This window comes from Phyllostomus hastatus, unplaced genomic scaffold (assembly GCF_019186645.2).
Source record: "Phyllostomus hastatus isolate PE091 unplaced genomic scaffold, TTU_PhHast_1.1 phas_contig_210, whole genome shotgun sequence".
NCBI classification, from domain to species: domain Eukaryota; kingdom Metazoa; phylum Chordata; class Mammalia; order Chiroptera; family Phyllostomidae; genus Phyllostomus; species Phyllostomus hastatus.
In genome coordinates this window covers 4,688,416-4,701,652 of record NW_025333737.1, presented here as the reverse complement: position 1 = coordinate 4,701,652, position 13,237 = coordinate 4,688,416, and the positions used below count along the sequence as shown (strand labels likewise).

General features: G+C 53.7%; 1 protein-coding gene across 8 annotated transcripts in view; it reads left to right on the top strand.

The window, feature by feature from the left end:
* Positions 1 to 13,237, top strand: part of KSR1 (kinase suppressor of ras 1) — a 150,940-nt gene that overhangs the window by 79,479 nt on the left and 58,224 nt on the right. For 7 of the 8 annotated variants that reach the window (XM_045836314.1, XM_045836320.1, XM_045836317.1 and 4 more), the window contains exon 2: positions 4,981 to 5,121. In XM_045836314.1, coding sequence (XP_045692270.1) covers positions 4,981 to 5,121 — 141 coding nt within the window. Of the gene's footprint in view, positions 1 to 4,980; positions 5,122 to 12,609; positions 12,715 to 13,237 lie in introns of those variants that run through there. The other variant, XM_045836322.1, reaches the window with a different exon arrangement.

Here is a 13,237-nt window from a genome sequence, read left to right as displayed (position 1 = left end):
AAGAGAACCTGAAGACTTCACTTGGCAAGGACGCCACCCACTGCAGCTACCACTAAGTGGAGGAACATCTTACACCTGTATAACCTCACGTAACTCTTCACAACAGCCCTTTGCAGCAGATAACCCCATTTTAAAAATGGGGAAACTGAGGCCAAGGTGAAGTGTCCTGCTGAGGTGGTGTGGTGGCAAGGGCCGTTGAGGCCAGACGCGTCTGTCTCGGGAGCCAGTTTTTCCTCCCAGGTCTGTGCTTCTGCTTGGACGTGGCTGGGTAACCACAGTGACGTAGTGGGACCTGTATGTATTTTTTCTCTCATCCCAAGCATTTTCTATCAGTTACTTTGGCCCCAACTTCTATAAAATGATACCCTTTTTATAGCTGGTGAAATTGAAGGTGAGCTAAGGGGGATTTCCCTGAGATCCTTGATCTAAATGTCAGAGCTGGGACCAGAACCTGGAGCTTTTACCGTAGGACACTTAGTGAGCACCGGCTGCGTACCGCGTATCGGCAGTACCCACCCCTGGTTTGTGGGTTGACTTGATGCCCCTCTGCCCTTCCTGTAAACCAGGCTGAGTGTCGGGGTGGGGGTGGGGCACACGCTCGTGAAGCAGAGGAATACTGGGGTGGGGTGAGACTTTTTTTAGTTCCGGCCCAGGTCCTCCCCTGTGGCCAGAGTGCTACTGACTCTCTCCCCTCCTGCTGCCGGTTCCATCGCTGAAGCCCCAGGTGCTTTTCTATTCCGGAAAATTTCTATCTTGCGGTTTTGTGGTTAAGAGAAAATGACTGTACCCACGAAAGGCCCCCTTACAGGCCCCTGGGCTGGGCCGGCGGGCCCCACTGTGGTTTCTCTGGGAAAGTAGCCACTGGTGCTTCTGTGACTCTGACCAACTTTCCAAAAAGTGAGCTTGGCCTATTTTGCTCAGATGTGAGCAGCAGCCCTGGCACCCCCATCCTTGGTGGATGAGAACAGCTCCCCTCCTTTTGCAGAACCCAGATCTGCGGGTGTCGTTTCTTCTCTACGAGCTCTGGGAGAGGGCAGCCAACAGGACCCCAGACCTGCTGGCCCCTGGGTCCCAGCACTCTGCCCCCCAGGCTTCTGGGGTAACTGGTTGCAGTGAGGGATCCTGCCCAGTTCTGCGCGGTCCGGCCCCCAGGCCGGCTTCCGGCTTCCAGCGGGGAGCCTTGCCGCCTTTCGACAAAGACTGCTTACCCCTCTTCTGGGGAACTTGCCCTGGGTTTTGAGACTCTCAGGCTCCTGAGTCATCACTTGCTTGGTTGGCATTTGTTTTCCATTGTCATTTTGGTAAATGTGTGTGCCTGTCGGGATACAAAAATGCAGTGTGTATTTATTTATTTATTCAACAAAGGTTTTACAACAGTGTGCCAGGTCCTATGCTGGTTCCTAGTGGGGAACCTCTAGGTGGGGGACCTAGTGGGGAGCAGGAACACAGGCCAGGCCCCTGGCCTCAGGGACTTTACAGTCTAAAGAAGGAAGCAGACTAGTAAAATGTTAGAATTGCAACATGTGGTCTGATGCAGGAGAGGGTTGGGGCAAAGGAGCAGGGCCGAAAGGGTTGGGGAAGGCCTCCCGGGGGATGGACATTCAAGCTGAGTTGTGGAGACTGAGGGGTCGCTGGTAAGAACCTTCCTGGAAGAGGGCTGGTGGCTGAAAAGGCCTGAACATACTGGAAGGGGCCGAACTAGAGAGAGCCCCAGCCCCGGCTCATTGCTAAGGCTGATGGGCTGATCTTGATGTTGGCCTTTGGTGGCCAAAGTCTTACATGGAATCCATGTGTTATTCACTGGCTCTCAGGAGTATGGCCCTGGAAGGTCTCATGCCCGTGGTGACAACCTTCACTGCTGCTGCTGTTAGTGCCAACAGCCTGGCCTCTTCACTGAATATGGAACAGAATGGTTTCACCTTGGCACAGCTACTTGATGTTTCGCCCTGTCTGTAGTTGGCTCTTTGAGGCTGTAGTTTGAGAGCAGCTGGGAGTGGAGGGAGGGAGTGCAGGGAAGTCCTGGCTGTGAGAAACATTTTAATGTGGGGACAAGACCAGTGTGTTTCCTTGCCTCCTTCCTGAGGATTTTTGAGCACATGTGTGCGCCACATGTAGTCATAGGCTCCCGGGGACAGTCACAAAGGGGTAGACACCGTCCCTCCCTGATGTGTAACAACAGAGGGACTAACCCAGTCCTTGGAGGGTTTTCACGCTATAGTTCAGCCCCCTTGATAGCAGTGAATGAGCTGGGATTACCATTCCTGTTGTTCAGGCGAGAGAACCAAGGCTCAGAAAGAATTCATGAACTTCCATGAGGTCACACAACTGGTAAATGGCAGAACCTAGGTTTGAACCCAGATCCCGTTAAACTCCAAAGCCTGCTCTGTGCCTGCTGCCCTGGGAGCACATGTAACATGTCAGAAACTCGACTATATGAGGCCAGCAGTGACAGGGGCTGCCATGGAGATGCAGATAGCACACTCGGAAGGGGAGACAGGAATGCTGACCAGGCCCGGGAAGTCTTGCCCAGACCTAGGACACTGTTTGGAGGATGGAGGGACTTCAGGCCGGAGCAGACAGTTTGAGCAGAAGCCCAGGAGGTAGGAAAGTATAGGAAATATTGAATGTTTGAGGAATATTTCCTAGGTGGGTGTGCACCTGGAGGGTGCGGTGGCCAGGGGTGGAGTGGAGAGGATCCTGGAAGAGAAGGCTGGGGCCCTGATGTTGGAATTGGCCTCCGGTCACACTGGGAGGGATGGACCGGAGTGAGGGGAGCCTGGGTGAGGGGCCCGAGTGCCTCTGCCCAGCCCTTTAGGACACAGGAGGCATCTGCGTCCTCATGTTTGTGAGCTTCATGCTCCGAAGATGTCCCCAGGGGCTTTGGTTCCGTAACAGGCCAGCAAATACAACTCTTGTAAAGCAGGCACCCTGGGAGCTGCCAGCCTTAGCAGGGAGCGTTCCATTAGCAACGTCTGCTCTGGGTACCTGAGGGACATGTTGTACAGGCTGCTGTGGGTTTGCCTCTCTCTAGGTTTCACTAAACATAGAAACTGTACAACTCAGTGGAATTATTTTTGCTCTGACTCAGTGTTTCCTCTCTAGCAATTGTCCTCCGTTGCCACCGAATCCTCTGAAGATAGCAGGACCTAACAGGGCTCAGGGCCACATGAGTGGGTCAGGGTCCGTGAGCCTGGCAGATGGGCAGCTTGGGACAGACAAGTTTCTGGGGACGATTTCAGAAGGGCCTCAGTAGAAGCCATGGTTGTGCTGTCACTGTGGGTCTTGTTTCACGCTTCGCATCCCTCTAGCCACGGGGTGCTTTACCTGGAGTGTGTGGAGAGAATTTCAGGGGGGCTCATTAGTTTGGATTGGAAAATTGTTATCTTCATTTGCACTAACCTGGCCTGAAATTTAGCATGTTGTTCAGTTTGGGTGTAGGCAACGGGGCACAGTGTGTCTCAGCAAACCTGTGTGTCTCGGTTGCTGGGAGAAATCACAGCTGTTCTGTCGCGTCACAGGGGCCAGCGGCCCAAGAGAGCGTGGCTGGAGTCACGGCAGCTCTGGGACCCGCTGCCAGACGGGATTTACTGCTTTGATAAAGAAGCGTTAGTGTGTCCTATCACGGTTTTAAGTAATATTTTGATGAGCGTATTTACGTGTGATTGATTTCCTCTGCTCTCCTAAGCGCTGTGTTTTTTTGCACTTAGTAGCATTGTTCTCAGAGGTGCAGGCCTCCCCAGGTGGCCAGAGGAGTCCACGCTGCAGAAATGGTCAAGAGCTCCTCTTTGGAAATTGGGAGCGTTCCTAGATATATGAATTTTTTAAATTATAATGTCATTAACCATCTTTTAGTATTGTGACCGTGCTGTCCAGAGGCATCTGCTGAGATATGACAGATGACAGGTAAAGGAACGCATTAACAGCAACCACACCCTTTGAGGGGCAGCGGGACTGGGAAGTAGCTGGAATGGCAGGGTCCCTGAGCAAATCTTTGAAGGCAGCTTGTCCTCTGGGGCAGCTTGAACGTCACCAGCTCGGGGCCGTTAGAGTCCGGTCAGCACCTTGGCAGCCATCACTGGGCCTGGGGGTCGGCGGCCTCAGCTGAGCCAGGACTCTGGCCTTCTTCGCTGGGCGCTCATCCAGCCTTTCCCCTCCTGCTAAATCCACCCTGGACTGTGCCCTCCCTGCAGGTTTCGCCCCCTCTGTGTTCCTCGGTGATGAGCGGCCCACCCAAGTGGAGCCCTGTATTTGTGAAAGAGACTGTCGGGCTGGCATTATTCAAACATATCTTATTTGAAGTTCTAGTCTTCAGAAAGCTGTGGGCAGTCTTCCCCTGGAAAAATGCCCAGACTCGAGTGTCTGAAATTTGCATACATTTCAGGGTGGGGGCCCTGAAAGCCCGTTGTCGGACCCAAGTCACGGAGCCTTGCTAATACTGCCGTAGCCCCGTAGGCATGGCCAGCACACAGGGCCAGGCACACACTGAGTGTGTGATTTTTTTCTCAGCTTCCCTGAGAGGGAGGCTCTATTATTATCCTCACTTTCTGGAGGAAGAAACTGAGGCTTTTCTGGGGGTGTGGTGTTAAGTAATTTGTCTGTATCCTAAATGGAAGGTTACTCATCACCCCACATCTTCCATATCATCAGTTGCCAGCCCTCTCCCCCAGTCCAACCTCCCGTACTCCGGCAGGACGTCCTTCTCTGTTCTGACCAGGCTGGCCCATTACTCTCTGAGGATCACGGCCCCCAAGGCTGAGGCAGTGTCAGCCATCCCTGCGTGGGGAAGGGGCTTATGGGTGTTTTTCCGGGTTTCCTGCTGGTGCTCTCAGACTCTTCCCTCCCCTCTTCAGCACTGTCAGAATGGTGGCAGAGGGGAATCCAGCAGGCTCCTGTTTGCCCCAGCTTCCTTATAGTGTGCTCAGGGTGGCCACCTGTGTGTGCCCTGAATGAACTGCCTTTTCTTCTCTGGGCTCCTTGCAGGCGAAGCTGGTCCGGTACATTTGCAAGCAACGGCAGTGCAAGCTGAGTGTGGCTCCTGGTGAGAGGACCTCAGAGCTCAACAGCTACCCTCGCTTCAGTGACTGGCTGTATACCTTCAATGTGCGGCCAGAGGTGGTACAGGTACGTGGGCCATGGGGCCTGGAGTCAGGGGGTGGATCATGCAAAGGGAACACGCAAACCCAAGGACAGCTCCACTGTGGCTGCGCTGGAGGGGTGGTGCTATCTGCTCTCAGGAAGGGGGTTTGGGGGGGCAGCGGCAGCAGAAGGGACCTGGGGTAAATGTGCCTCTAGTGTGTGTCCTGGGTGCCGTTGCTGTACGGGCCAGATAGCCTGACCACACCGGAGGTTTACTCGTTCACCGTAAGGACAGCAGCCAGCATTTCTGGAAACACTGGCCAAGCGGCAGACACAGTATTCAACACTCTGTAGAGATAATCTCACTTAATTCTCACAAAACCCTGTGAAGGAGTTACTAATGCTATTACCATTTTATACTTGAAAAAAATCAAAGCACAGAATGGTTCAATTACTTCTTTAAAACCATACAGCCAGTAAATGATAGCTTTGGGATTTGGAAACAAGAGTCTGGACTTGACCTTCTCTTATAGCTCTGTAGTGCACTGCTTTCCCTCCTTTGCTCCGTCTTCCCACCCGTCCCGCCACGCTGCCCACCCCCCGCTGACCATCAGTCAGCCAGCCTGCATGGACAGCACGGATGGCGTGGCCTCCACGTGGTGCCAGGCACGGGCGGCTCTCGTGGGGCGGAACGAGCCCGGGCTCAGCAGGTGCAGTCCGCCCGGCCAGGCCTTTTAAAGCCCTTCCTTCTAAAGTTAAAAAAGATTGACTCTTACCATTGTTTTAAAAGTAATATGCATTCATTGTATGTGGACAACTTTAGAAAACAGAAAGAGGAAGGAAAAGTCACATTCATATTTTTACCACTCAGAGAAAGTCTGTGATCATCAAGACTTTGATTTTTCTTTCTAGTCATTTTTTCCCTATTATTTAAGGTTTTTAAAAGTCTCTTAACAGGTTAGACCATGCAGTCTGGGCAGGCAGTTCCCAGCCAGTGTGGCTGTTCCTGCCTGGCGGGGAGCAAGCCCACGTCGAGATGTGCTGTGATTTAAAGACGTGTTGCATTCTTAAGATTTGGTACAGAAAAAAGAAAGTAAAACATTTATCATCTTTTTCTATTTAGTACATATTGATGACACTGCTTTGGATATATTAGCTTAAATAAAATGTTGTTAAAATTAATGTTTTCTTTTTAAAATGCAGCTACTCAAAAATTAAAATGGAAGGGTGTGGCTTGCGTTACATTTCTGTTGGGCAACACTGGTTCAAACCATGTGGAGAAACATTTTTATACTTTGCTTACTTGATATGCTAGTCAGGGTGTTTTCTCCATGTTTTCATACTCAGTTTTCCCCATGTTTTCATACCTCCTCTTTTTTAAAGTGGCTGTATAATGTTTGATTGAGTGTATGTGATCAAGTTCACCAGGTAGAAGTTAATTCGTTGGTTATTATATATAACACAGTGGTTACCATTATTTATGAAGCTATTTATATATTTAGGGATTTTCCCTAGGAGAGATTCCTGGACAGGAAGTGACATGAACATGACAGGTTCCTGTCACGGGGCGGGGTGGGGAAGTGGAGGACGGCAAATGAGGGTCCACGGGGTTCCTGGCCCCGGCCCCAGCGGCCCTCGTGTTTGTGGTACATGCCAGCCTTGAAGAAGTTGGCAGGAAGGAGTTGGCTGATGTGAGGGTTGAGGGAGACCACTTTGTGAGACAGAGTCTCCTGGAGCCTTATTGAGTGACCTGCACATACACACATAATATGTGGGATGAGCCTCATCTCGCCAGCCATCTCCTTGCCCACCGACCTGCCCAGCAGCTTTCTGCCATACAGGAAGCAGGTTGGAGCAGGTAGGGGTTCATCCATGACGACAAAGTTGAAATGATGGACCTGGAGACCAGGACGAGTCGAATGGTCCCTTGAGACCCCAGCACAGCCTCCCCTTTGCCCCTCCCTCCTTAAGAGCTCAGAGGAGGAAAGCAGCTTCTCTCGCACTCACATCTGTTGCTTACAGTCGAGGACACTGGGGCCCACAAGGACAGTGACTTGCCCAGCATCTCACCAGCACCATCTTGCCTGAGAGATGAGGACCACTGGGCTCAGAGAGGCCACAGGGCTCTCTGAGGGTCCCAGAGCTAGTAGTAGGGATGATTCAGACCTAGACCCACTGGGCTCCAAACTTGTGCCTTCCAACTTCCTTTCTTGGGCCTAAGACATCTTTGGCAGATGACTTAGCTCCTTGAAGGATTTCCCTTGGAGACCCAGAGATCTGAAGTGTGCAGGAGACTCAGGTGTGCCCAGGGTGGACGCCAATATTATGGAGGCCAGCGGCAGGGGCTGTTTGGCCCTGGGAAGCCCCGTGGTGGCAGCTGGGACAGGGGTCTTCCAGCCCATGTCAGCAGTGTAGCAGATGCTGAGTCAGATGATGTTGCAGTCGCCGAGTCATGAGTGATGCGTCAGAGCTGGGCGGTGAATTAGGGGCGAGCTCCTTTGTATGCAGCAGTCAGGCAGGCAGCAGAGCCCAAAAGCCGATGTGGTTTGGGAGCCAGGATGCTCCCCGGCAGGCAGGCCTGGGGCAGGGTCTGAGCAGAGAGCTCTGTGGGGGTGGGGCAGCAGGAATGTCGCCAGCTGCCCAGGGACCTCTCCAGTGACTTGGAGATCATGAGGCGGCTCTGAAACTGACACGTTTCAAGCAGAGCTGCAGTTCTCCCCCCTCCATACATAAAGTACATTTTCTTCCCACCCTGTCTTCCTGTCTCAGGACATGGTAGCATTATCTGCCCGGTTGCTCACAAACCCAGGAGGCCATCCCTGCGTTCCCCCCTTGCCCTCACGCACATGCACAGGCCTGTCGTGAACCCTGCGGACTCTGCCCCCAGACATGCCACAGACCTGTCCTGCTCTCTCTGTGTCCAGCACTGGGGTCCAGGCCACCGTGCTCTTTGCCCAGGCTTCTGCAGCAGCCCCCTAACTGTCTCCCTACTTTATCATTTATCCCTTCATTCCATTTTCCACATAGCAACCAGAGTGCCCACTAAGAAACATAAGTTTGCATCACATCATTTTCCAGTGTTCCCATTTCTCCTAAATAAATGCCAGATACCTCACAGGCTTTGACCTCTGCTCGTCTCTCTCTCTGCATTCTCATCTCACTCACCATCCCCTTTGGTCTCTCTGGTATGACCTTTGCACTTGCGCTTCTCCTCCCTGGAGTGCATTTCCTTGCTTGAGCCTGTGGACATCATTCTAGTGTCAGGTCCACTGACACCTCCTCCGAGCAGTCTGCCCTGATGATCTGATCTAAGGTCACTTCCACCCTTTGTTCTCCACCAGTGCACCTTTGCGGATTTTCTTAACGACACTGACTCTTTGTGGAGTTTATCTAATATGTCCTATTTGACCTGCCTACTCTCCCACTGGAATATAACCTCCGTGAGACAGGGACTGGCCTTCTCTGGATTGTTTGCCTCACAACCCCCTTTGATGTTGGGCCTGATATGGCCATTGCTTGTCTGAGAAGGAGGCAGGGCTGAGGGAGGAAGGACGACTCTTATGACATGGTGGATGTTCCCAGGAGTCAAGGGTTTGGTCCTGAGTGGGTGATGATGCAGGTGACTCCAAGGCCTGGCTTTCAAAGTCCTGCAAGCAAGGCCAGTGGAAGGGACCATAGCCCCCTAAATTCACCTTCCCTGCTGTGCCCAGCTGCCCACGAGTCAGCCTGTGGCCAGTGAGAGGGCCTTCTTTGGGAAGTCAGGGGCGGGCCAGCGCCACAGGCAGCCCTGGCGCCTCTCTGGCACTCCCCTCCTGACCACACTGATACTCCTTTCCCATGAAGGGGTCTTGCTTCCAGGAGTCCAGCCAGACCCTGGCCAGGAGGCTCCTGTCTCTGGTTATTGGGCAGCATGGTGACTCCAGGGGCTCCCTACGCCCCTCGGAGCCTCTGCGTGCCTCAAAGCTGACCTGCAGAGAGTGCGTCCTGTGTGTTGTGCTCCATGCTCTGCATGCACTGCTTCATCTAGTTGTCCAAGCACCGCTGGGCACGGGTACCACTTCTGCCATTTCAGAGTCGAGGAAGCTGGGGCCCCCAGGGTGTCCTGACTGGCCCAGGATCTCAGAGCTGTGAGGGGCAGAGCTGGGCGTCCTCCATTCCCGACTCTCTGAGTCCTCTCTCAGCCCTGCTCTCTCCTGGTTCTTGTCCTGGTTCTGGGAACCTGCCCAAACTCTTTTACCTCCCTAAGCCTCAGTTTCCTTCTCTGTAAAATGGGAGAAGACCCATGTGCTGCTTGCTGGCTTGCTGGGGCAGTTGTAGGGTCAAGTGCTTAGAGGCACCTCGGTGTTTGCTGGGCTGGAGGAGGGAACACTAGGGTGATTTTCCTGCCTCTCCTCCTCAGCTGCTGTCTCTCCCCAGAGCGTTGGAGGCTGCACGTGGCGTGGCTCTGTGCAGCCGCGGGGAGTGGGAAGAGGAGGGAGCGATGGACGGCAGGGACCAGGGCTGACCAGAAGCAGCCTTCTGAGCCAAGAGGCAGTGGGAGTTGGCCCAGGGCTTAAGACAGAGAGTGGCACATGGGAGCGACTGGAGTGGAGCTAGTGCCTGCCCCCTACCCGCTGTGGGTCCCAAGGGCCACGCTAGGGCATCCTCACCGTCCTCACCAGTAGGAGGGGGTGGCTGCCTGAGGGTGCCAGGGGTGGGGGGCAGCAAGCAGCTTTCTGCCTGGGTTTTCAGAACACAAGGAATCATCGCCTGGATGTCACGCCATTTTTTCCAAACAAACTCTCCAGACCCTTTTCTCAAGATTGCTCTGTTTCTTTCCTTCAGACCTCACTCTGGTCCTCGCCTGGCCGCATGGTGCTGCAGGGTGGAAGAAGGGCTGTTTCCCTTGTCACCGCAGCCCCTGCTGACCGACCGGTCGTGCGGTCGGGCTGCCTTCGCTCCGCTCTGCTCCCGGTTTGGGTTTCTCCTGGTACCGTCTGGGAGCACAGCCCTGGGGCCCAAGCTAGAGGGCTCCTGGGCACAGCCCTCAAGGCCGGCCCCAGGGTGCAATTCGGTTTTACCCTCTTTTTTAACCCAACGTTTCTTTGGACTTGGACCCCGAGCGCTCTTGGTAACAGCTGGGTCTGCCCACCGAAGACCAGTGCACACTTCAGAACCGAGGTTCCGAACTGCACAAACACCCCTGCCTTTCCCAGGTCGGCCTCCAAGGTAGAGAGCCTCATTGGACTTCAGAAGTCTAAACCATTATTTCCTTCTTAAACAATGGATTTGTTTGGGAAAGTTTCAGGTTTATAGAAAGTTTGCAGAGAGAGTACGTACGGAGTTCCCCTGTAAACCTTCACCTTCCCCCACTTCCCCATCATTAACTCTTACACAGTACACTTGTCAAAACCAAGAACACAGCGCTGATGCATTCCTGCTGACGAGACTCTAAAACCTGTTCGTTTGGATTTCACCAGTTTCTCCCTTGATGTCTTCTTTCTGTTCCAGGAGCCAACCTAGGATGCCACATTGTTTTTGTTCATATGTAAATTTGTTTCCCTTTTTTGTTATAGTGGCTAAAACGGGATCATAGAATATAAATCACTCTGCAGGTTGTATGTAGTCTTAATCTCATCTCCATGTTCGTATTTAACCGACCAGTAAGAGATGAGATTTCTTTAAGATGCTCCAGGCAGGGCTGTGTTGGAGGGGTGCCCACCTGCACCCACAGAGGCACGTGTGGAGGGCACTGGCCGGGCCCGGAGGAGGCCGTGTGCCCAGAGGAGCAGCCCGGGCCTACGGGGGCCCTTCAAAAGTATGTGCTAGGTGAGGGAGTGGCTGGAAGTCACCATGGAATGGAGGCTGGAGGTTCCAGTCTCTTATCTGTCCGTTCTTCTCTTGGTTTAGTTTCTGGGGAAAGGTATTGAAATCCATGAAATCTGACAATTTTCCTTTGCTGAGCTCTCAGGGGCTGTGGGGCCCAGAACCGGTGCAGTCAGTACTCGGCAACTTACCCCAGGGCTGCCCCCCAAGGCCTCGGGGACCGTCTTCATGCAGTGGGATTTGTCCCCTCAGCCACTTGCACGAGCTCTCTGCTGATCTCGACCATTTGTGGCTTCCTGGCTGGGGCCCCAACTTTTCTCTCTGGAAAACACACACATTATATGTGTGTGTGGCCAGATGTGTGTGTATATATAATCTTCTTCCTTTTGATACTGCTTTCCTGGAGTCCATTCCTCTAGGGTTATCTAAATATTGTTTCAGCTTTTGTCTGTAGATTGTGGTCCCTGTTTTGTGGTCATCAAGTTTCCGGGAAATAATGCCTTTCTGCAGAGTGAAGAGGGGACGGATGTGGAAGTGGCCACGGGGCGGTGGGTCGACTTCCTGGTCTCAGGGGCGGGTGCAGGGACTCGCCTGCCCTCTGGATTCCCTTCCCGCCCGCGTCAGAGGCCGGCCCTCTGCGGCCCGGAGCCGCTGTGGTGCTTCTGACACGTGGGGCTTGGATTCCTCCTTCATTCCCTCTTCTAGGGATGTTGGAGGCAGGTAACTCGGGAGACGCCTTCACATGTTTACCCAGTTGTCGGACCGTGGTCTACAGTGATGTTGCCCAGTGGAACTTTCTGTGTTGAGAGAGACGATCTACACTGTTCCGTCCACCATGGTGGTCACCAGCCACATATGGCCATGGAGCACTGAGAATATGCATAGTGTGACTGAGAAACCAAAATTTGAGTTTTATCCTTGTGGACTTTAATTTAAATAGACACGTGGCTATTGCTGTATTGGGCAGCGCAGGTCCGGAGCCTGCCCTGGTGGGCCCTGTGCTGAGAGACCTAGGATGCTGAAGACGCTCTCCCCGGGCCCAGGAGCTCACAGTCCGGGCAGAAACACACACGTCCAGAGCTGGCACCAAGTGGGGTCTGTGGGAGCAAGCGGGCGAACTCGGCCTGGGGAGGGCAAAGGAGGACCTTTCCCAGGGACAGCTTCCCTGGGAGCGGAGCCAGCCTGGCGGGAAGGGGAGAGCATGCCAGAGGGAGGGAGCCGAGGGTTCGAAAGGTCCTGGTCCGGGAAGAAGCTGGTGAGGTCACAGGGTGGGTTCACAGGAAGCGCAGGGATTGGGGTTTTATCTGGAATATCACTGAAGTGTGTGTGTGCGTGGGGGGGGGAGTGGGAGGAGAGGGGTGAGAGAGAGATGTCGAACTATTTTCAGGAACGTCAGACTCCTAGGAGTGAGAAGGCTAGATTCATCATGGGGATGGGTTTGGGGATGGGGAGCACCGCCCGGACCGCCTGCAGAATGAGCAGGAGAGTGAGCGAGTTTAGAGGCAGGGCCCCTTCCTCCCTTCCTCGCCACCCAAAGTCACAGGGGGACTATTCCCACCCCCCACCCTTCCATGGGTTAAAGACTGAAAGATCACAGCTTCATGTTCTGGCTGCAGCTGGGGAAATGATTTCACAGCCTGCTGGCATGGAGCCATTTTTTTTCTTTAGCAGTTTCCCTGTTGGAAGTTGTTAAAGGAAGTGGCAAGCTCTGGCCGGGGTCAGTCCTAGCAGGCAGGGGTGGCTGCGCAGAGCTGGGGCTCCAGGCCGGAGCCACGGGTGCAGGGTCCCTGGAGTCTGTTCTCCCTGGTGGCGTTTTTGGAACAGAAGATGGAGGTGGGTCCGGTAAGGGATTTTTGTTGTGGCCCTGACTGGGCCGGTTTCTCTTTCCCCTTTTTTCTACTCTTGCATTCCCACATTTAAAATCAGGCCTCCTCTTGGGAGGGGGAAGAATGGTATCGGACCTGTGCCACCATCTGGGTTTCCTATTGCCTGGGCGTGGGCTTTGCTCTGCGTGGGTCCCGAATGTAGGCTGTACAAAGCGGGAGGCTTGTCAGATTAAACCAGAGTAATGAACTGGTGCTGGACTCCTGGGTGCAGCTTATATCAACGTGAACCCTGCTCCCTAGCTCCTAGCCTCTTCTCCCCGTCCCTCTTCCTCTTGTGCCTTGTCCCTCCCTTTGGGAGCCAGAGGCTGAACTTATGACAGCCTTGCTCTTTGGCAGCTGGGAGCCACCTCAGAGTGTGGCACATACCCCAGAGATCTGCGCTTGGGGCTGCTTTGGTACCAAGGAATTGCGATCTCAGTACCAGCCCAGTGGGGATGGGCCACAGAGCTCCCTCCGCTTAGGAGGGAGAG